The sequence below is a fragment of the Psittacula echo genome (assembly GCF_963264785.1).
Source record: "Psittacula echo genome assembly, chromosome: 6".
In the NCBI taxonomy this organism is placed as follows: Eukaryota; Metazoa; Chordata; class Aves; order Psittaciformes; family Psittacidae; genus Psittacula; species Psittacula echo.
The window spans coordinates 20,448,227-20,471,090 of NC_137743.1; the positions used below are offsets into that span (position 1 = coordinate 20,448,227).

The 22,864-nt window shown below is 41.6% G+C and overlaps 1 protein-coding gene across 2 annotated transcripts in view; it reads left to right on the forward strand.

Moving 5' to 3' along the window:
• Positions 1–2,186: 2,186 nt before the first annotated feature.
• Positions 2,187–22,864, forward strand: part of ARHGAP22 (Rho GTPase activating protein 22) — a gene marked incomplete at both ends in the record, with an annotated part of 152,540 nt that continues 131,862 nt past the window's right edge. For both annotated transcript variants that reach the window (XM_080620945.1, XM_080620946.1), the window contains 2 exons: positions 2,187–2,220; positions 22,170–22,369. In XM_080620945.1, the coding sequence (XP_080477071.1) occupies positions 2,187–2,220; positions 22,170–22,369 (234 nt within the window). The remainder of the gene's footprint in view (positions 2,221–22,169; positions 22,370–22,864) is intronic.

The following is a 22,864-nucleotide window of genomic DNA, read 5'->3' on the forward strand; positions in this document are numbered from 1 at the left end:
CATGGAACTGCTTTCTGGAGGTGACTGGTTTTTTCTCTCTCAGCTGGGGGGGGGGGTGGGGTGGGGGGGGTGTTTATAGCTTTTTCTTTTTTTTCCCCTGACAAATGGTTTATTTGTCCCAAAGAGTACATGTGAGAAATTCTGGTCTGAATTTGTTGTGTTAAAGCTGGGGAAAAAAAAATAGGAAATTTCCAACTTTTAAAAGATCATTTTGAAAGTTGCTTTAAGAAGAGCTGAAAATGTTTATGTCAAAGCAAAACATTTCAAACAGGATCGAATGGAATATTTCTGTTTACACTGAATACTTTTTTATTTAACCAAAAACCATCAGAGTTAGCATTTAGTGTTGAATTTTGCTGTTATTTTATCCATGGACATGACAATTATTTGTAGAGGTCCCTATATAACATCTTTCCCCAGTGGGAAAATCAAGCTTTCATGGGAAGTGACTTAGCAGGATGAGGTGTCCCACGCTGCTCATGAGATTGAAAGTTCAGTTAACTATATCTCTTGTCATGTTTTACTGTACACACCTTTTGTTTTCCTGCTCAAACTGCAAAATAATGTGTTTGAACAGCACCAATGCAGACAAGAAATAATAAAAATGTGAAGAGAGATGGTTCTGTAAATGGTTGGTAGGAATGACTTTCTGATCCTGAGACTGAGGTTGGGCAGAAAGGCAGAATCATAACTTCCCTCAGCCAAGGCTCCTGCTGGTTATCCACATTATCAGGACACTTGCTAAGTTTGTTTGCCACAGGATCACCAATTAGCTACTCTTCACTGTGCTGAAGCCCACCTAATATAGATGATTAATGGGGAGGTAATTATAGGAGCCTATGTATTCAGAACAGAGGCAAAGTTCAGATCCCACTTGTAGCCTCATTTACAAGTGCTTAAATGTGAGATGGCCACCATGAACTCAAAGATTTATAATTACTTCTAAGCAGCTAGTTCTACCAGTAACTAAAGCAGCTAAAGGTCCAAAACATCTTGGCCATTGCTGCAGTCTGCACACTGAGAAGTGCAGCCTCTGTAAAGGGCCAGAGAACCTCTTCCACTATTGGAGATACGACTTCATGGTCGGTATTCAGCATCCAAGATGTGATGGATCTTCTTGGCAGAGGAGGAAGCTGCCAATCTCAGATGCTTTTTGTCAATGCAATTCAGCAATACAAACCTGCAAGGTGATACTGCAGGGCATGCACATTGCTAAGAAAATATTTACCCCTTTTCTAGACTCCAGAAGAACCTGCTAGGCAGGTGGGGATGATGAGGAAGGATGTTGTGCCAAGAACAGCCTAGGAGCAGGATATGACGATTACTCAGATTAGATTTTCATCCATCTGTTTATAGATAATATTTAATAGTATCTATTTCATCAAGTGTTTGCCCTTTCCTCTCCCTATTACTGACTGCAGAATTTGTCTCTCCCGCCTTCCCCCCACCCCAGGAAGGGGTAAGGGAGAGTTTCGGAAGGAATACAAATAAGAATGATGGGTGCTAAAGAGGAATGATGACATTTCCCTGTGCCCATCCTGCCAAGCTGTCGGTGCAGGCAAGACATATTTTTCTTCCTTGCAGAGAGCAGCAGGTCGTTTCTCTCTCAACTACCCGGCTCTCACCGGCATATCCCTCGGAGGGACGCGGTGCTCAGCAGGCAGCCCAGCACGCCGCTGACCTCTGGACCAGCGCACTCGGTATTTCTTGGAACGCACAACTGTATCAGATGCTCAAGCTGTTCTCGGCGTGTGCCTTGTGCCCTTTTTCCCCCTGGCTCGGGCTTGGAGAGATTCAGCTCCTGATGTGATCCTTGTCGAGTCGAAGAGTCTGTTGAGCGCGACCTGAGAGGGATCGCGGGATGAGCCCTGCTCCCTGAAAGATATATTAATAACACTGACGCATGGCCAATTAGCAGAAGAAGCCAGGTCCAGCCCTCTTGTCTGCGTGCTAGTGAAATATCGACAGTAATTACCGAGGCACTTAATGCCTAGTTTGGATGGGAACTAATTCGAGGGCGGATAAATAATGCATTAGGGTTTATTTAGCCCCGTGTGAAGCGTCGCTCCTGAGCCAGAGCTGGCAGTGGAGGGAAGCGGCGTTTGAGCTGCGGGTGCGGCGATGAGCGGGGCGGCGGCCGGGACCGGGCGCTGAGGCTGGCGGCCGCAGCGAGCCCAGCCGGGAGCATGCTGAGCCCCAAGATCAGGCAGGCCAGGAGAGGTGAGTGCCATCCCGTGCGACCCGCGCCCTGCGGAGGGACCTTCCACCGGGCACGGGGGAACTTCCCGCCAGTGCAGCCCCTGGGCTGCGGCTCCCCAGCTGGCCGAAGCCGGCCCAGGGAGGGGAGTGGGACAGCGGGAGTGAGCGGTGCTTACAAAGGTTCGGGCAGAATGAAGCGGAGGAGGAGAGCACCTGTGCTTGTGGTCACTAATATCGTCTGCAATGTCAGGGCTGAGCAGCAGGGATAATTAAAAAACTGTACTCCGTCCTGGGACTCGGGGGAACCTTTGTGCCTCTGTGTTGGTTGCTGTTGCTGTGTTTGTAATGCTGAAATTCATTATAACAGCTGGAGACAATTATGACAAGTTTACCTGCAGCATCTTGGAGAAGCAGTTTGCTGTAGCACGTTATCTCTCCAGGGCTGGAAGCAGGAGGTGGGGAACAACATTCTGTGTGAGCTGTGGGCAAGACAAAGAAAGGAAAGAAAACCTGTCCTGGGTTTGCAACAGCTTCTTTGTGCAGTTGTTCAGACCTTCGAGGTGTAGTATGCAGTGTTTGTAAAGCCATCAGCTAGGGCTGGGCACAGCCAGTATCTCCACTCCAGCTCTTCTGGAGGAAATGCTCTGGCAGAGGGTGTATTGTGTGATCTGCTGCAGCACCAGTGCCTCCTATGAAATGGTATTTGTTGAGCATCGTTGCCATTCACAGCCTAATGACAGTCTCAGAGGGATATCTTCCCACCCATCGGAAACAGAGTCTAGATTAATATCATTTAGGAGCAAAAGCAGACACAGTCAAAAGAGTATGTAAAGACAATGTTTTTCTTCAGCCATGACAGCATTATAAAATGGGAAAGTGTCACTGATTCTAGCTGCTGTGATTCCAAGGCAGATACTTCCAGCCAAATGTCACTTTGCACCAGATATATATATATAAAAGCAGTATTAAACACTGAACAGTCCTTAAAATACCAACAGCCCATTAAATAGCTGTTAGTATCTTGGAGAGAAGAAGCTTTCTGCCATCTGGAGGTGTCAGGATCAGATATGTACAGCCTCACCCACAGTAAAGTCAGTAACTGTTTATTTTTAGTTACACAATTTTGTAGAAGTTCAGAAAGTCTTTCATAGGTGCTGGCTCTTTGCCATCCCTCTTCTAAGGGGTGTTGAATCTCCTTCCAGTCTTTAATATATTTGTTATTCAGTATTTCTGCAGGCTGTTACAGATCTGATGGGCTATAAACGATGCGACTATAGTGGTACAGGAAGTCTGTGTCAGGGTGAGGGATGAGGGCTTTCACAACTGTGTGCCTGCCATTCTTCCACTTTCTTCAATTCATCTGGAAGAGACTAAGTTGTACATTATTATCTATTAAAGTCTGGTTATGGGACAGATATTCTAGATCTCTGTTGGCTGATGATGCTATGGGGAACAAACTGTAGTGTACCGTTGTCATTCAATTTCAGTTTACAGCTCTAATCAGGTTTGTTCTGTTTGGTTCATTAACTGTTCAATAGTAGTTTTATTTCTGAGTGAATTTAGAACTCATGAAAAGACCTAGCTTGATGGCCTTTGAAACTTTGGGAATTTTCTTGCTTTGGCAATGCTATGGCAAAGCACTGGTAACCTCTTAAAAAAGTTCCAAAGTATGACCTAATCCTGTAAGGTTCTTCTGTAGCTCTTGTTCACAGGACCTGTAAACAGTCAGTGCTGAAGATGCTGAATGCTTCTTGAAGGTAAGTATCCCAGCTTGGGAGACTGAGCTGAATGTGAAATGCTAGCTCATGCTTCCTGGACTCTCAGCTGGGATTGCTAGCGAAGGTTCAGGTGGTTCAGGCAAGCAAAGTATCGAGAAAGCTGCAAGAATCTGTTGCTGACAGTGAGTATCAATAAGGGCAGCAGATTTGCTGCAAGCTACTGCATGAGCTTGGCTGGCTTCTCAGAGTAGTGGCTGTTAACTTTGCCATTGAGGGCTTAGTTGTGTAAGGAAGGCAGTGTGGCTTCTCTGAGCAGACAGAATGAAGAGAAGGGACAAGGAAGGATACTATAGGTATAGCCTGTGATTTCACATGCGTGTGATAGAATCATAGAATGGTTTGGGTTGGAAAGGACCTTAAGATCATCTAGTTCTAACTCCCCTGCCATGGGCAATGATACCTCACACTAGACCACATCACCTAAAGTCTCTGTCCAACCTGGCCTTGAACACTGCCAAGGATGGAGCATTCACCACTTTTTTGGTCAACTTGTTCCAGTGCCTCACCACCCTCACAGTGAAGAACTTCTTCCTTATATCTAATCAGAACTTCCCTGTTTAAATTTTAACCCGCTACCCCTTGTCCTATTGCTACAGCCCCTGATGAATAGTCCCTCTCCAACATTGTTGTAGGCCCCCTTCAGATACTGGAAAGCTGCTATGAGGTCTCCACACAGCCTTCTCCAGGCTGAACAGCCCAAATTTTCTCAGCCTGTCTTTGTATGGGAAGTGCTCTAGCCCCCTGATCATCCTTGTGGACCTCCTCTGGACTTGTTCCAACAGCTCCATGTCCTGACAGCAATAAAGGTTCACCTAGAGATGTTAATGTATTTGGCATAAATTTCTTGAGGTTGAATTACTCAAACCACCTTTTGTGTATGTCCATCTCTTTGCTTCAGGCTTCCTGCATCTGTGCAAATAGGAATGTTTCATCAGCCCCCCTTGTATTTCCAAATCTCTGTTGTGGATGGTCCTTAAGAAAACTCCTCGTTTTAAAGACATTCAGACTTTCAAAAATGCTGAATCTGAAATTGAGCCTGACATCTGGGGTATAGTTCTTACTATCTGTGAAAGGTATAGTATAGAACAAAGATAATTTGCCTTACTTACTAAAGGTAACAGTCAGTGTAATGCAGTCTGTGCTGTTCCATCAGCAAGCTCACATCTGTAATTCAGAAACGTGTGTTCAGAGGTACATTATGTTTTCATAAGGCCTAGGAAGGTGTAAAGTCTCACAGGCTGAAAATCTTAATGTGCATAAATGAGCCTTCTGGAAAATCATTCATCTTGGCTAGGCCTGAATGGATTTTGCATTATTTTTTCATCTACTGTGTTTTATGTACAGCAATTGGCTGAGTCTGGGGCTCTGTAATAAGTGACTGCAGTGGAAAACATCTATTTTCACGTTCTGTCTATGTGCTGGGGCATAGAAATGCTGCCTTCCAGAGTGAAGGCAGGAGAATTTTCAGTATGGAGAGGAGGGAAAGCTGTTTCCAGACTACAGCTGTCAGTGTCAAGGAATGAATTTTTTGTCTCATTGTTTTTAAGAGATGAAAAAAATGAAACAAAGCATTTGCTCGTTAGTTTGAAAAATCTCAAACAGGTTATATCTGCCCAGTTGTATTTAAATGTGCTAGGAAATGGAAACTGGATTGGCTACAAGCTTATGCGTTGGGTTTTTAATAAGTAGTGTCATGGGATTGCCCTCTATAGCAAGAAAGTTGGCCTACTGATGTGACAGGTTCTTTACAGTATTTCTGTTTTCAGCACAGTCTGTCTCAGCTGTATAGGTACTAAGAATAAACCTTGTCTTCTTACTGGGACTTTGTATAAATGCATGTCTGACATAGAATCATAGAATGGTTAGGGTTGGAAAGGTCCTTAAGACCATCTAGTTCCAACCACCCTGCCATGGGCATTATGGAATTGTCTGTGCTTCTGTAACCTGTTAGTTCTATTTATGGCATGCTCATACATATGTTGCAATATGTTGAAAATTTTCTTCGCAGTCATAATAATTGAACTTCTGTTGTTTACTTAAAACTTGGAGCCTGAAAAGTGATGGGAGACATTTTGGCTAGCTAGCCTGCTGCAGGCTAACTGGTTTTACCTCAGGTATCCTTCACATAGCTGTAGTAGCAGAGAGTTATATTCCTCTCTCTTTTTTTCCTGCTCTGAAACTTTCATAATACAGTTTTTATGAAAAAGTGGGCTTTAGCATACTTAAAACATTTCTAAGGATGGTGTATAGTAATGTTGCCAGGAGGGTCTTTAGGGGGTAAAGTACTATTGTAACCCTCTGGGAGCACGCACATTTACAATGTAAGTTTCACGTGCTTGCAGTGAGGACAGCTAGGTTTTAATATTCAATGCCTTTGCAATGGTGTCATTGTATTTTTAATGAAAGTACCGTGACTTTGGTTACAGGAGCATGAATACCCTATATTTAGACTGTTTTCTTAGCAGTAAGGATGATTTCTCTGTCAATCTCTGTCCTACCAATTTTTTAGGGGCTTGGCTAAATTCAACCAGATTTGAAAGCAGAAAAGGAGTGTCAAGATGTATTTGACTTGTATAACCTTAAAGAAAAATGGTGACAGGACAAAGGAAAGATAACCATGTCTGCACACCTAGGGAAAACTGTCAAATAGTACTCTAAAGGGAGATATGTTCTGGTCCAAGGGTCTATCCAAAAGATACATACTGGCTGTCCTGTAAGATCACACATATAGTCAATTCTGCCAAAAAGCTAAGGGATATAGGAATATATTAGTTTGTTGGGCATATGGAAGGAACTGGGTATTTTTGAAATGTGGCATGTACAAGATGAATGCATTTTTAATTGTTAAGTCCTGAGATACTATGGTAGTAAATTGGTGGCCACTGAAGTAATGGATTAACATCAAATTATCAGTTCTGAATGCAAACATCTTGTGATATTCCATGGATTAGTGAAAAACCCTAGGCCACATATGAGGTCCAAGGCAGTGCTGGGGCTTGAAACAAGTTTCCCGAAGTTTAGTGTTCATGACAAAATACCGGATTAATTTTTCTTCTTATTCCACAACTTTTCACTGGCCATTTTCTGTCATCAGCACATATCTGATTTTGTAAGAACTCACCAGTTAAGAACAGTTTAGACATATAAATGCAACCCTGCAGCTTTATTTCTTAAGTAAATAGAAGGCATCAGCATAATAGGATGAACATACTGTTATGAAATTGTGGGGGATGCCTCCAGGAACTTTTCTATACCAGAAACATGAAATTATTAGGGTCATTTCTCTAGAGATTTCTTGTCTTTTAAAGGAAATTACATTATTAATCACTTCTTCAAGACAGTCTTAACCACAGTGGAAGGCTATCAGCCAGTCATGGCTTTCGGGAGTTCTCATCTATCCTGAGTTTGCCAGGCTCAGGAATAAGCTTTGATGGTGGTGAATGACATCTGAGGAAACATGAATTAGGCATTTTTAGAACAGTGAAGGTGACCTCTAACTCTATTAGAAGATGCTGCTTGTTCAGTGCCTCATTTGGCCTACTCAATTAATAATTCCTCAGTATCACCAACACACTTCAGGTTCCAGGAGTTGAACCTCATCTAAGAGGCAACTCCACAACCCCGGTAGCAGGCACAGATAGCAAGACAATATGTGAGACCCAGCAAAGAAATAAAAAACAGTGATTTAAAGGAGATTTCAACAAAAAGGAGAAAAAGAAACTGTGTGTAATTCAGTTTGTGAAAAAGGAGGTGGCAGAGAGAAGAAATTAGGAACAGTAAAATAAATAAACTTCATAGGGACCCAGAGACAGAAAAAAAGTCCCAGCTGCACTCAAGACTTCTCTGTTTACCAGTACCTCAACTTTCCAGCTTCTTAATGTAGTCCAAGTCCTCCACAGAGAAGAGGCTGCCCCATGCACAACAGGAGTTCATTGTTCTGTTTCAGTTTTCCCTGGCATTCAGGGAGAACTGATGGCAACTCACCGCTCAATTCCTGCAGAGGCCAGTACCATGCTGCTGGAGCAAGTCCTGAACCTCAGAAACTGCTCAGTGGGGGCAGCTCCTCAGGCTGTATTACTTTCAAAATTATGCTGTGTGAAGTGCCGCTCTTTCACTGGCCAGTGAAAGACAGAAAAAGGGAACTCTCCCGTGTGTCTAGTCCCCCTCACCAAACCGCAGCTTAGCACCTGCAGCCTGTTAACTCTGCAAAGAGGAACACCAATGTCTGCATAACCCCATGCTGCAGCTGTGGTTTAAGGGGCTGATGATGCACACAGCTATCCCAAAGCACGTGGGAGGACAGCACCTTGGCACCTCCAGCTTATCAGGCAAATAATAACATCCAGCTTCATACTTTGGAACCAAAGTAAACAACCCTTGGGCTGTGAACTTCTTCAAACACTTCCTTCAGCCACCAAGAGCCCACCAACATAGCTGGGAACACACCAGCCCCAGCAGGAGCAATCAATATGACTTGCTGCAGCTGGCATGGCAGAGCCACCATTAACAAGAAGCCCAGCTGTGAGCAGGAGTTTCATTACCCCCTTCTCTTAAATAGGTGGTTCTCTAGGGCAGAAGAAGTAATTTCAGCAACTGTGCTCTGGAAAAGTATGTGGGTAAAAGGCTTGGATGAAGTGCTGGTAAATATGATTTGTTTTATGGGTTACAGTTTGTGAAATGGTAGAGAAAAGAGTCTGTAAGGCATTAGGAGGAAGGAGGTGATGGTTTTCTCTGTGGTGTGGGTCTGAATGTCATCATTTTTGCTTTGGAGGAACATGAGATAAAGCTGCTGAGGGGAGTTCAAAGCCCTTAAAACAATGGTACAGAGCCTGTGGAGGGAGGCATTTGGGCTGGAGATCATGTACTGCTTGATTAACTTTCCTGAAAGCAGGAAAGAAAATAGGCCCAGACTCAAGGTTAAATGAGAGAATAAGTGAACAAGGAGTGAGCAGGGTGTTCCTTCTCATCAATGTCAGCCCTAGGGAGGTGAATGAAGCAGGAGAATTCTTTTGCCCCTTGGTACTAGATCAGTCTTTTGGTACTGTGCTGTTTTGGTGCAGGGGTGTGCACCAGTATGCTACGTTATCAGCTGTATGCTGTAATTACTTTGTGTCTGTCATCCTAATCCATTGGCCATGTGCATGTATAGAAAGGGTCAAGAAAGTGGTATTTGCCGCATGCAAAGAGTTGTGGTCATTGGCTCGATGTCCGGCTGGAGAACAGTAACGAATGGTGTCCCTCAGGGATCGGTGTTGGGACCGGTTTTGTTCAACATCTTTGTCGGTGACATGGACAGTGGGATTGAGTGCGCCCTCAGCAAGGTTGCCGATGACACCAAGCTGTGTGGTTCGGTTGAATCAGAGGGAAGGGATGCCATCCAGAGGGACCTCAGCACACTTGTGAGGTGGGCTGATGCCAACTTTATGAAGTTTAACCATGCCAAGTGCAAGGTCCTACACCTGGGTCGGAGCAATCCCAGGTACAGCTACAGGTTGGGCAGAGAAGAGATTCAGAGCAGCCCTGCAGAGAAGGACTTGGGGGTGTTGGTCGATGAAAAAATGAACATGAGCAGGCTTCAGTGTGAGCTCGCAGCCCAGAAAGCCAACCGTATCCTGGGCTGCATCAAAAGGAGCGTGGCCAGCAGGTCAAAGGAGGTGATCCTGCCCCTCTACTCTGCTCTTGTGAGACCTCACTTGGAGTATTGTGTGCAGTTCTGGTGTCCTCAACATAAAAAGGACATGGAACTGTTGGAACAAGTCCAGAGGAGGGCCACGAGGATGATCAGGGGACTGGAGCACCTCCTGTATGAAGACAGGCTGAGAAAGTTGGGGCTGTTTGAGCTGGAGAAGAGAAGGCTGCATGGAGACCTCATAGCAGCCTTCCAGTATCTGAAGGGGGCCTACAAGGATGCTGGGGGTGGACTATTCATGAGGGACTGTAGTGACAGGACAAGGGATAACAGGTTCAAACTTAAACAGGGGAAGTTTAGATTGGATATAAGGAAGAAATTCTTTACTGAGAGGGTGGTGAGGCACTGGAATGGGTTGCCCAGGGAAGGCTGTGAATGCTCCATCCTTGGTGGTGTTCAAGGCCAGGTTGGATGAGGCCTTGGGTGACACGGTTTAGTGTGAGGGGTCCCTGCTCATGGCAGGGGGGTTGGAACCAGATGATCTTAAGGTCCTTTCCAACCCTAACTATTCTATGATTTGTGAGATTCCTCCAAGGACAGGTTCAAATTCACTCTAGCTTTGTGGTGTGTCTCATGAAGGAGGACCTAAGCTATTCAAAGGTGTAGTCTTCTCATCTCTGAAGAGGTGCCTCTCTCTTCCCACACAGGATTCATGGTGTGTGCTGAACTAAGTGCTGCTCTTGGCAATAGCAGCTTTCTATCCCTATCTAAAGGCTTAGGCAGGAAATAGCTTTGCTTAGAAAAGCCCTGAGATGCTTGCAAGTAGGCACTAGCTTATTAAACACAGGCAATCTGAACTTGAAATAATAAGCCCTGGCCTCACCTCCTGTGGAGGGGAAGGGGTCTTGAGAAAAATCAGTAATGCAGCTCAAAAGGTAGCTAGGCTGCTGGGGAGAGAAATTATGGGAAGTATATTAAATATTAAAAAAAAAAGAAAAAACCATAGTCTCTCTAATTGCTTGCAAAACACCCACTGAGTGAGTACAGGGTGAACCTGGCAGGGTTGGGAAGAGCACAGTGGAAGCACTACAAATGCTAATAGTTCTCTCCTGCAAGGACGGTCGCCTGCTAGTTTTAGTGCTTGTATAAATGTATTGTTCTTAATTGAAAGGTTACTGCTAAAAATGAGCTTTTCTTGCTGGTTCTCCATTTACATTCATGGTAGCTGATAAGCAAGCACAGAAGCATAAAACACAGAGTTTAACTTTTCTCTAGCTCCTTGCATTATGGGCAGAGGTAGCTTGAGGCAACAGTAAAGACACTTGCACACTGTGGCAGGAAGGGGGTACCACTTGGTGAGGCTGCAGTATAAGCTATCTGGTAAACTGGAAGAGGAAATTATCTATGCCTAATCTCTGTCCAGGCCTGCATGTGTTGAAGATGTTTAAAACTATCCTGGGGGAGGGAAGCTGTGGCTGACAGTCCTTCTAATGTCTATTCTTTCTACAGACATTATCTGTGTGTCCCTTGTGTGCAAAAGGTGGCAAATCGGTCTTCATGAAAAGCTGAAGAGAGGACACACTAGGTCTCTCCTGCAGCTGAAAAAAGTTACTTGTAATATCCTTTCTCTTAAATGCAAGTGCTGAGCATTATTGTGCTTCAGTCGGATAGTCACCCTGTGAACTGGTATCAAAAGTTTAAAGAGCAAACCTATGGTATAAGGAACAAAATGACAAGAAGCTGTATATGTTGGTTCTAAGGTGAGAACTGATTCTCTTACAGAGGAAAGGATTGGGTTAATCATGATCTCTTTAGGAGAACTATATGTTCAGGTTTAATACTTGCTCCTCTGCTGACCCCTAGTTTAGAAGAAGCCACCCTTATTAACCAGTGACATCTCATTACAAATACTCATGGCTAAATAAGTTAAGTTGGGTACTTAGGTTCAGCGTATAATTAATGTAGGGGTAAGAATTCCTGTATTTCTTCTGCCTTTGTCCCCCAGATCAACCCTGGTGGTAGGGCAAGTCACTCAGCTGCCTGTTGTTCAGAGAAGGAAGTGGGGCTTGCACATTGAAAATAGGTACAACAAATGTTGAAACAGGGATGTAGAACTGTTGGCTCAATGCTGTGCCCTGAAAAGTAGGGTGGGAATGAATAGCTTCCTAGTGTTCAGATGAGGGAAACATGAAATACAATGATATAGCTGAATTTGGGCAAGTTTATTGCTGAATGTGGCTGGACAAGGTATTGCTTCAGTCTTACAGCCAGTTGCTGGCAAAAGAACCTGACAAAGTTTTCTGTCCTCTTGATTATTTTTTCAGTCGAGAATAATCTGGGGAAGCGATATCTCATGAAGAGTGGTGGACAAACATCTTTGGTGCTTATAATGTCAGTGAAAAGTACTAGTGATATTGGCAGCCACTGCAGTGCCTGAATAATACAGATCCTGTGCTTGGCATGGCACAGGTGTGGCTGGAGGGCCTATGAGTAGTTTGAGTTGTGTTTGTGCTGCATCTGTAGTGCTGAAGAGCTGCAATCTTGACCAGGACGCTGCAGTACTTTGTGCTGTAGGAGCTCAGGCTACAGTCTCAGCTGCAATCTGAATATTATTGTGGTCAGCACTTTTTGTTTGCTCTTCAGTCCATTATGGCTGGGAATGTTATTAAAAGCTAAGTCTTAAAGCTGTACCTGTAGGGAAGATTACAAGAGGCTTTTTCTGATTGTGGAGGCAGTACAAGGTATTCATTCAGTCTTCCTTCTGTGACCAGATTTGACTCACTAAAATAGCAGGAAGAAAAAGAGTCTGAGATATTTTTCTACTGTTCCAATGGGTAACTATTCTTATAAAAAGGTCTTGCCTTATCAATGAAGTGTAGGAATGAAAGGCTGGATGTATCAGCAGAAGGAAAGAGCAGTGTGAGTGTAGGGAGAAGGAAGTAAGACTTCTGTCTTCTGGCAGCAATGGGCTGTAGCGTAGCGTGGTTAGTTGCCCATGGAAGTACAGAGCTTCTCTAGGAGCAGAGATGCCTTCAGCAGTGCTTGTCAGGTAGGCAGTTCTAACCATCCAGTTGGAGATGATATACAGCTTTCAGGAGGTTCTGCCAGGGTTCATTGGGAGTGGAGAGCTGGTGCTTGGGTTTGCTAGGTAGTTTTGTAGTTCGCTGTGTGTGATAAGTGGGTGTACTTTAAAGTGACTGACCAAATGGCTATATATGTGCTGATGTGTCCTTTGAATCTGGGAACTATCAGAGGATAATGCAAGTAAAAGGACCTAAAAATTAAAATGCAGTCTTGTGCTCTGACCAGTTTTATGTACTTGGGCTGCCTATTAATATAGTTTGCAACTCTGATTTTGCAATAGTGGATTGGATTTGGTGCTCTAACCCACTGGTTAGAGTTTATTCATGATTGGTAAGAATATCCTTGAATTCCACCTGCTCCACACCTCCTCTCCTAGAAAAGAATAAAACATATTTAATCTTAGTAATGAAGCTCACCTGAACTTGCTGTCTATTGATGTAGATTAGCCTATATCTATAATGGCCTGGCCCTCCAGCTTCTGTGTGTCCATTTCAGTATTTAACAAGTAAATGAAGCATGTGAATATTGCTTGAGTAATGAGTGTTCAATTCATGGCGCTTTTGTAGCTCTCTAACCTTGCCTCAAGAATACAGAGTATTACCTTATTGTTCCTTGCTTTCTGTGTTTATATTCATTGACTTGGAGACAGCTATGCTAAATGGCGTGCTTAAAATATGACCTGCAGCAGGCCATGCGCATTTACTTCATCCTCTTATTTCTAGGAGGTACAAGAGGCAATTGTTAGTGGAGAAAATGGGAGCATGATGAAGGCAAATTTGAATGGTTATGCTCTAATATATTTTGTGTGCTCTGTCATAGAGAAGCTAACTAGTACTATTGCATGAGTTTGAGGGGTTTTTTCTGCAGCAAAGTGTCTGATACTTAAAGGAAGGCATAAGCATTGTACCCCTGAGTGTGATATTTTCTGCTGAGAAATAAAGAGCCAGTAGTTAAGGGTGCTAATGAATGATTTTATTTTTTTTTTTATTCCTTGTCCTATCACAGACCTTTTTGCAACAGTTTCTCTTGCTTGTTCTGTATGCATTTTTATTCACAGTGGACAAATGCAGCCATTCTGCTACTTCAGATACACTGGGAGCAGTAAAACTGGAGATGGGAATGGCTGGGTTCAACAGCTAAGACTTCAATGAAGGAATTATTGTAATTATTAGTTCCTGCCATAATATCTAAAAATATCACTGTCTATTGTCAGTTCTACCAATTGTTCTTATTCTAAGCTACTGGCTCAGTAGGTGAATCCTGTTCATTGTCTTCATTTGGAGTAGTTAGGGTTGTCTACATAAGGATGCATTTAATTTTGGATAACTGACATGCTTTTGAAGCAGATCTGGTGTTTCCTATCTACCATGCTTTGGTTGATATTTTAGCATAGTCTTGAATTACTTCTGAATGAAACTGTGCTCCATGTGCAGTATGCTTCTGTGATCAATCCAAAGAAAATCCCTGAAATAAGTGTTGTGTAGATGGTAGGTCTGTGGTACCAGCTGTTCCTTCCTATTTCTTCCCCCTACCCCCAGTGTGCTGCACTACATTGAAATACAGACCTAGCAAAGTTCCCCAGTTCTGCACAGAAGATGCAGGCTACCTCACCTGAATGCTGATGGTTCTCAGTGGTTTCCTGCAATTCACTGTATTTTTTAGAATAAAGCATTTTACTCTAGGTGGTAAATCAGTAGGCTGGTCTGTTATAGCAGAAAGAATCAAGCCATCACCCTTCCATCTTGGCACATATCCATAATCTAATTCTAGTGGTTTGATAAGGCTGGCATGGTTTTGTGTATTTATAGGGCACTTTTGTGAACAGTTTTTTTGATGGCGGGTTACCTGTGGAATTTAAGGTTTATTCACTGGTAGGTGCTAAAACACCCACATATTCCCACTACCTGGGGCAGTAATTGAAATAATTTTGAAAACACAATTTTAAAATCTTAAAATTATTATTGTGTTGTGTTGAGACCTTCTGGCTTTGCTGTTAGTGACAGCAAAATGAGTTTGGGACTTCTTCGTGCAATAGGTCAAAGGTCTCCAGAGGTTAATGAGGTCTCAGAGCTGGAGTGAAATGTCAACTGACAAACCAATGCCCCTTTACCTACATGATAGCAGCAATGAATTACCAAAACCTTTACCTGTTCTGAAGTCCAAGATGATGCAAATTTTTAACAATAATTTGAAGATTAATGTATATTTTTCTTCAGGAGAAAACCTGATCCACTGATTATGTGAGTGTTTTGTTGGGATTTTTTTTTGTCGGTTTTTTTCACTGTGGGATGGGTTGCATTAATTATCAAATAGACATGCGTTTTCCTTGACTTCTGGAAAAGCCCTGCATTAAGGTTTATCAATATGTGCTATTGTATGTGTGGTCTTTGATGCAATAAAGACGAGACATTACCAGGTCATCTGTTAGTGTATTTCATGGAAGCCTTGTACCTTTATGTCATTCTCAAAGATAACTAAGATTGAAGCTGATTCTTGTCTTTCTTCAGCCTGATCCTCCCAACTACTTTCTTTAGGTGTGCTACCTGCATATTTTTGCAAAGTAACTCTGATCAGTAATTTATAGTCACATTGCACAGGTCACTGGAGTATAAAATTATTTTTCTGATTTAGAGCATGCTTTATAGTGAGCTGCTTAACATTGGTGGTGGTGAAAGGTCATCACTGTTATCTTGGACTCTACAAACAAGACAAAGATTAATTCCTTCATGCCAGTCAGGCAACAACTGCCCTCAAACTAGCGTGTCTTTTCCTCTTGGTTCTGACTGTGTTCTGTAAAGCCTGTACTGGAGGTGTAAAATAGGTATAGTTTTTCTACATAATCTACAAAGGAAATGCTCCATGCTTATGGAAGGCTGATGAAAAGGTCTGAGTCAGCCCTGATGACTCTAGAAAGGCTATAGGCAACTTTAAAGCTGCATTGCTGTGCCTGAGCTCACTTCATGAAAGGGCTACACTGCTTTCAGTACCAGATGCAGTAAGTGTAGCATGACAGTGCTGTTTGGTGTGTTAACCTGCCAGCTAGCAGGAAATATTGCTGCCTGTTCTGTTGGGTGCTGTCAGTGTGCCCATTCTTAAAACATGCTGGTATAGAGAGTTTATGCAGACTAGGTTTATCCTTCAGAATTCCTTAGTGCATGTGTAGTTCCCTTCTCTTTCCATTTTGCCAGTGAAAAGAGCACTGGCTTATCAGGCAGTGCAAAAGAAGTAACAATCTTTATAAAATAGCAAACTTCTTAAAAGCAGAGCCTTGAGGTTTTTGGTTTTATGAGTTCTGAGAGGGGATGAGACAGCGTGCTCCTTCATGAACACGTGTAGTTTTCCAGTCCACTTGGGCTCCTTGTTGGGGGTTTTGATGCATCTTTTGCTATGGTTCATAGTGAATTTCATTTCAGATTCTTTCAGGCTGGCTTAAGTTCTTTGGCCATAGATGTGCTCTGCAGCTGAAGTGTTCTTTTTAGTAACTCCTTTGCTACTCAGATATTCTTTCATCACTCTCTTAGCTCCTGCATAAAAGACTTTCTGTGTGGTTGGTCTGGGGCTTCTTTTGTTTGGTTAGTTTTGATTTTTGTTTTTAAACAGAATGTGTCTTACCTATAGGTAAATATCTATAAGCAAAGTTTCTGCCTGTCAGGTAAGGACCAAAAGGTATTTTACCCTGTATATATAGCCAGTTTCTAACAGCAGTCATACCTAGTCTGGGAGTGAAATTGTACTAGTCTATGTTGGATTTCAGATTTATGAAGTGGCCTTTGGGAGTGCATTTGTTCTCACAGAAGCTTAATAATGTTGAGTAAATGTTTGTGCAAACGGTTTCATTCATCATTCAATCATCAAGAATTTTTTTTCTTGGCAAGCCTACCTGCCTTGGTACATGTAGTCTGGTATCCCAACCACTGCAGAAAATATGGGTTACTAGATAAACATATGCAAAGTTATTTGTCTCCTCACTTTTCCTTCTGTTGGACAGTAAGGTTACAGAACTGCTTCCAGTGTAATGCATGTATGGCTTCTCTTAGAAAAAAATAGATTTCCTGATTTTTTTTTTTTAATTTTTATTTTTTTATAATTCCCTCCCCACCCCTCCCAGCAGTATCTGATGGGTGGCCATGAATAATGGTTTTGCAGACCAAATTTTTATTTTGGCTGAAAGAAAAACAAATCAAGGAAAGTAAGTAGAACACAGCACATGTTCTGAAACAGACAGGTGTAGTTTTATTAAATAGAAGTAACGAAGCACAACCTGCTCTTATAGTAGTGTTTCTGAATGTAGTAAGTGTCCTCCAGGTCACAGAATGTTAGCAAGCACGTGGCTATGTATCACCCTTTAGTTTCTGTACAGGTTGCTATTTTATTTGTCTTGAGGGAACTAAAACCCCTTGCCAGTTTCTTGTAACCAATACCCTTCTAGTTGCCTAAACACATCTCATCACCAATCACTTCTGCCTTTAATTTCCTTGCCAATTGTGTTTCAAGGTGTTAAATTCTCAGACTGTGTTGAGGAAGTGTCTTGGTTTCATTTGTGCTTACTGACTGTGGTATCTTAGCAGTCAAATCCAAACAGAAATACAGATGTGTAAGGGACATAGAAAACAAATCTAAACCAAGTATTTTATCACCTACAATTTGGTGAAAGAAAATGCAGTATCTCTTTCTACGACTCTTGTGTTTAAGTGCATCCATTTTTGAGGCAAATCTATTTAATTAAATGGAACTACTGAAAATCTTGTTTATAGTATGTAAAACCACTTCCCTTTGTGGCTAGTACTTTAAACAAAAACTGTATCAGAAATAATATAGTGTCACTGTCATTAGACTGAAGAAACACTAGAGCAAAGTGCCTTCACTGTAGGGCAGTTTGTCAGCCAGAATCAATTTTAATAACTGTATTGATTTAAGCTGACTGCCTACAGAAGTTCAAAAGATTACAACTTTAATTGATATTGAATTGCATTGACTAGATTGATTTCCATGCCCCTGATTTATTGATTGTTCAAATCTGTAGTGGTGTTTGGAGCTGCGAGTGAGAGGAAAGTGGTAAAGACTGAATAATGTTGCCAGGCAGGACTGAGCTCAAGAAGGGGGATGGTATATGTAGGAAAGAAGTTGTCTGTGTTATGTGCATGCTGAGGGTAGAAAATAGATGTGATGAGAAAACGGGAATATGTATGTTGCTTGGAGGTAGGTCAAAGTTGCAGAGAAACTCTTGTAGAACTATATGGTGCTCTGTTAATAGGGCAAGGAAGAGAAATGGAAAAACAGTAGCTTTAGACAGTGCTGAATTGGGATGGGAATAGGGGTTGCTGTCTGTTAAGAATGGCAGCATGGCTCCATCTGATTTGATCTATCTGCTGATTATAATAATCTTTGAGTTTACTGTTAAAGATATGCCAACCTAATGTGGGGTTTTGGATGGGGAGCTTATCTAGTGCAGCTTAGGAAGTTGCATAGTGAGCATTGATTGTCACCCACTGCCTTTCCTTATATTCCTCTTCCCATATTCATCTAGATATGAGATCTTCTATATGCCAGTGTCACTTCCAGTCACAGGAGTGTTTTCAACATTTGCAATTTTGATTTTTGCCATCTAATGATGCGTCATGCCAAAAAAACCAGGCTTGTCTCATTGTTAGTGCCACCTATGGGGCAGCAAGGATATGGGTCTTCATGGTCTGTTGTAATCTTGCTGTGCTGTAATTGCCTTGTTTCCCTGCTACTGACTATGTCACGCAGTCAGTATTTTCGCTTTGCTGTGCTGTGTAAAAGAATCCTAAACCATTTTCCAAGGAGAGGTTGAATCTTTTCTACATTGATTTTGGTTTAGAACTTAATGTGTATGGAATTTATAATCGATTAATGAAAATGTAAAGAGCAAAACCAAATTGCACAATATTATTGAAAAGGCATTACTGGATCAGAGCTCTAGAGCATGTAAAGTATTTGATGAGTTGTTATGAGTCTGATTTATTGATTTGTTCTCTTCCTTATGCTCTGCTGATTCCGTAATTCTGTTAAATGGATGAGCACTAAGAATACATATCTACTATTAAGAATAAAGGGCTTGATGTACTGAATCAGATTATAAAAGGAGATGTTTTGATCCCAGTAGTATGAAAGATGTGCTGCTTTAGAGGCAGGCTGTGCTCATCTGTGAAAGTTTTCTTCTGACCTCTATGCAGTTATTGTATTACGTGAAGCATGCAATATAAACATCAATGTTGTTAATAGCCATAAATAATTTGTCCTCCTAAAAATTTCTATCTGATCCATGCTGTTGACTTACAGATGAGGTTGCTAAGTAGCTCCCTAATTAAATTAACTATTACAGTCATGACTAGAAACTCTAAGGATATGGAAAGCTAAACATGAAGAATTAACAGCCATTGCGATTGACTAAGACATGGTGCTGCTTAAAATAAAAATACGAATATATATGTTCTTCCGTGACTGATTATGAAAGCCTTAATTCTGCACTTTAATAAGTAATTACTAGGTAGAGCTGTACAAATAATACCAGAGGTTGTGTGCAGGGGAGATACAAGATAGCATACTTTGGGTTATTCCAAAGCTGGATATTTGATGTCTTTTGTGTATAGATGCTAAATAAAGTATACATGCTAAAATAAAGTTAAGTTCCCACTTTAATAAATTTGATTTCTTTTTAGGGGGAGGGGTGAGGCAGGAGAGGATTTATATCACTATATGCAAGTCAGGAAGACTAGAAAGTGCTGGGAGTTGCACAATCTGGAGACTGCTGAGGAGCAAACTGTAGTATGGACTTTGATATTATTAGACTAACAGGTTAGGTTAATAGCCAAGATGCTGGCTAAGAAACATTATAGTTTCATTTTGAAAAGCAGATTCTTGGGCTATTCTTGTAGTAACGTATGTTGCAATGTAAATCTGGGATGGTTTAAACCAGATTGCAGTTTTCACCTTGTTGTAAAATGTGGCCTGTGATGAAGCAGAGGTGGTTCCTTTAGCTAAATCCTTATGAGCCTCTACAATTGAGATTTTAATGTGAAAAGTTTTCTTACTACATGCGTATGAAATAGGATCCTCCATTTCTTGGCAGTTATAGGGCATGGGGAAGGAGGTGAAGTTGTTCTGGTATTTTTTGTAATAATCTGCTAGAGGGCACTGTATTGCCAGGAAGGGATATATTAAGGTATAAGGCTCTTCACATCTTGATGAAAAGTGGTTCTTCATACATTTTGCTGGAATGAAAATGCCTGTGTGTGAGAGTTCAGGCCATAGTGAGTAAGATTAGAGCCTAAGCCTGATTTTTAGGTGAATTCTACGCTAATTTTTTTTTTTTTTTTTTTTTTTTATTGTTTTGGCTATGTAAAAATCAGAATTGAGCAGTGCTGGGTTGCTTAGGCAAATCTGAAGCTTGCTGGTAAACTTCACTAATGTAGGACCAATACTGTATATGAGCTCAGGTTAAATTCAGCAAGGCATTTTAACCAAAAGTAAGAGAAGTGTAATTCTGAAAAAGCTGTGATACTGTATCAGTGCTTCTTATAACATTTGAAGTTTCTAATTCAATTTTAATATGAGACTAAAAACAAAAGAAAAGCTTAATTTCTAACTGCATTAAATAGTTACAGGGTGAAACCTGATTTCTCTTGATTGAGGCACAAGGCAAACCTGTTATTAATCTGTTGAGAATAGCAGAATTTAGCTTGTCAGTTCAAAGAAATATGGGTAGGAGTAATTCCTTCAGCCCATCAGATAGGGTTTTCACTGAAAATCAAGACTAACAAAGTGATACCATCTTCTGTCTATAAAACCAAGAAGTTGTCAGAGGCCAGATTGAGAGCCTACTGGATTGTTAAAAGAAAGGTGAGTGGATTTTTAAGCCGGAGTGGAGTATATGTTACGAGACAAGTGGAGATTGCTGTCACTGAGACTTTTTGGTAATGGATGATGTGCTACCATTCAGATCTGCCCTCCCCTAACAGAAATGTTTAGTGTATAAAAGTGCTGGGCTTATATTTCTTTACAAAGCAGAACATGATGTCCTGCCTGCCAGGTCACGGGAAGCTTCAAAATAGATTTTTATTGTGAACACAAGTATGATTTCCCTTACTGAATTACACTGAGAAGGCTCTCCAAAGATCTGAACTCAGTACTTTATATCTGCCTCTCCTTCTATTGCAGCTTGCTTCATGGAAGAGAAGAAATAAGATCAAATTTAATGTTGTTGTTGTGATATATTTTATATATATATATATATATGTTTTATTCCCCAACCACCACCTCCATTTTATTTTTCTTTCTTTGGCATATCTTGTCAGTTGTATCACTCTGTGGTGAAAAACCAGGGGTAGAAACCAGAGCCAGGTAGTAATATCAAGGCAAGATGTTTTAATTTTCTGACCTCAGAAGAGGAAAAACTAGACGGCATGTTGAGAGGCAGAGGATTGCCCTTTGTTACAGGCTGAATTAGCTGTAATGTATCAGGGATGTCTGAATAACAAGTTTGCCTGGGTTTTTAGGTGCTAACATGAAACATCAATGATGTGGATTCACTGGTACTGACCTGTAAACTGTACCTCTGTTTCAAGTGGGCAATTATAAAATTTCTATGTTGATTGTGGAATGTAGAAAATGGGAAGGAACAGGATCATGTTGGCAGCAATGAAGGAAAATGGCACGAGGTATTAATTATAAGATACTTCGTAAATCCAGAGGAAGTAGAGGGGAAAAAGACCTATGAAGTTATCTAACCTATCTGTTCTAGAGGACTAGCTTGCTGCCTGCAATATATAATCATTATCTGCTACTCTAGATTAGTTCAAATGCCCCAAAGCTTCAGTACTCTTACTGCAGGATTGTGAGAGGAGAAGAGGAAGAAAACTAGCATTATTTTCTTCTTCTGAAGTCTTTCCTGAGATTTACATGGGGTTTTTTTATCTTGTTGTTTGTTTGGTTTTTTTGTTTTGTTTTGTTTTTTTTTTTAATATATTCATGGTGGTTTTTCTGCTTCAGTGTCAGAAAGCCCTGAAGAATAAGGTGACTGTAATCATTCTGGATAGTAGGGTGTGGAGTGAGAATATTTTCTGATACTTCCTTCTTTTCTGTTTCTCCGTCACCACACTTAGACATTCTCACTGGGTCAATCTCCCTTTAGGAGACAGCAATGCCATTATTCCCATGTAGAACTGGAAGGCAGTAATGACTTACATAAAAAAAGGTAGCATGAGCAGTGAAACCTTAATGAAGGTATTGTGTCACTTAGAAGGCTGCTGGAGTGAGTAGCACCAAAATGATGTTTGTCTTGTGTTTGACTATCAAGAACTTGAATGTAAAGCTTAAAAAACAGGTACTTATTCAAAGAGTGAGCATGCATGTAATGTTCTGTCCATGTCTGGGAAGAAAGTATGGAACAGTTTAGTCTTTCTGTGTGTTCTTATACTTATTTCTTTGTTTCATTTGCTCTGTAATTGCTTTTTCAGCCCGGTCAAAGAGTTTGGTGATGGGTGAACAGATTGGGCCTCCTCCCAGACCTTCTTCTCCAAACCCTCAAGAACGTGTGCTGAAGTGTGGCTGGCTGAAGAAACAGAGAAGCATTATGAAGAACTGGCAGCAGAGGTGGTTTGTGTTGCGTGGGGACCAGCTCTTCTATTATAAGGATGAAGAGGAAACTAAACCTCAGGTATAACTAGAGAACTGTCGGGTGTGTTGATTGTGACTTCTCTGTGGGTCGTAGTCACTGCTTTGATTGACAGCTCATTTCAGTTGCATTCTATCCTAGCCAAAACCATACACACTTAAAGAGACTCAATGGCAAGAGACGTTGCAGGGAGACTTAGGTACTACCCTGGCAAGTAGTACAGCTTGGGAAAAGATTAGAAGGTGTTTCTTTACCCATTAGGGCACACTGACCTCCAAACCTTACTATGGTCATCTATGAAACTGGAGTTTGACAGAAAGACCTATGGAGTCCTAGATTACCGAGGCAGGAGTGAAAAACCTTGCTTAGTCAGCTAGGCCCTATTATCTCACAACTATCCATTGTTAAACCAAGAGATGAGCCAGCCACTTAGGGCTGGCTTGTGTAGGTAGAATATGTAGGTTTGTTATATGCCAGCATGCATGACTTGAGCATGGGCTGTGTAATATGTGGTTTAGTGTGTTTTATATGCACCTG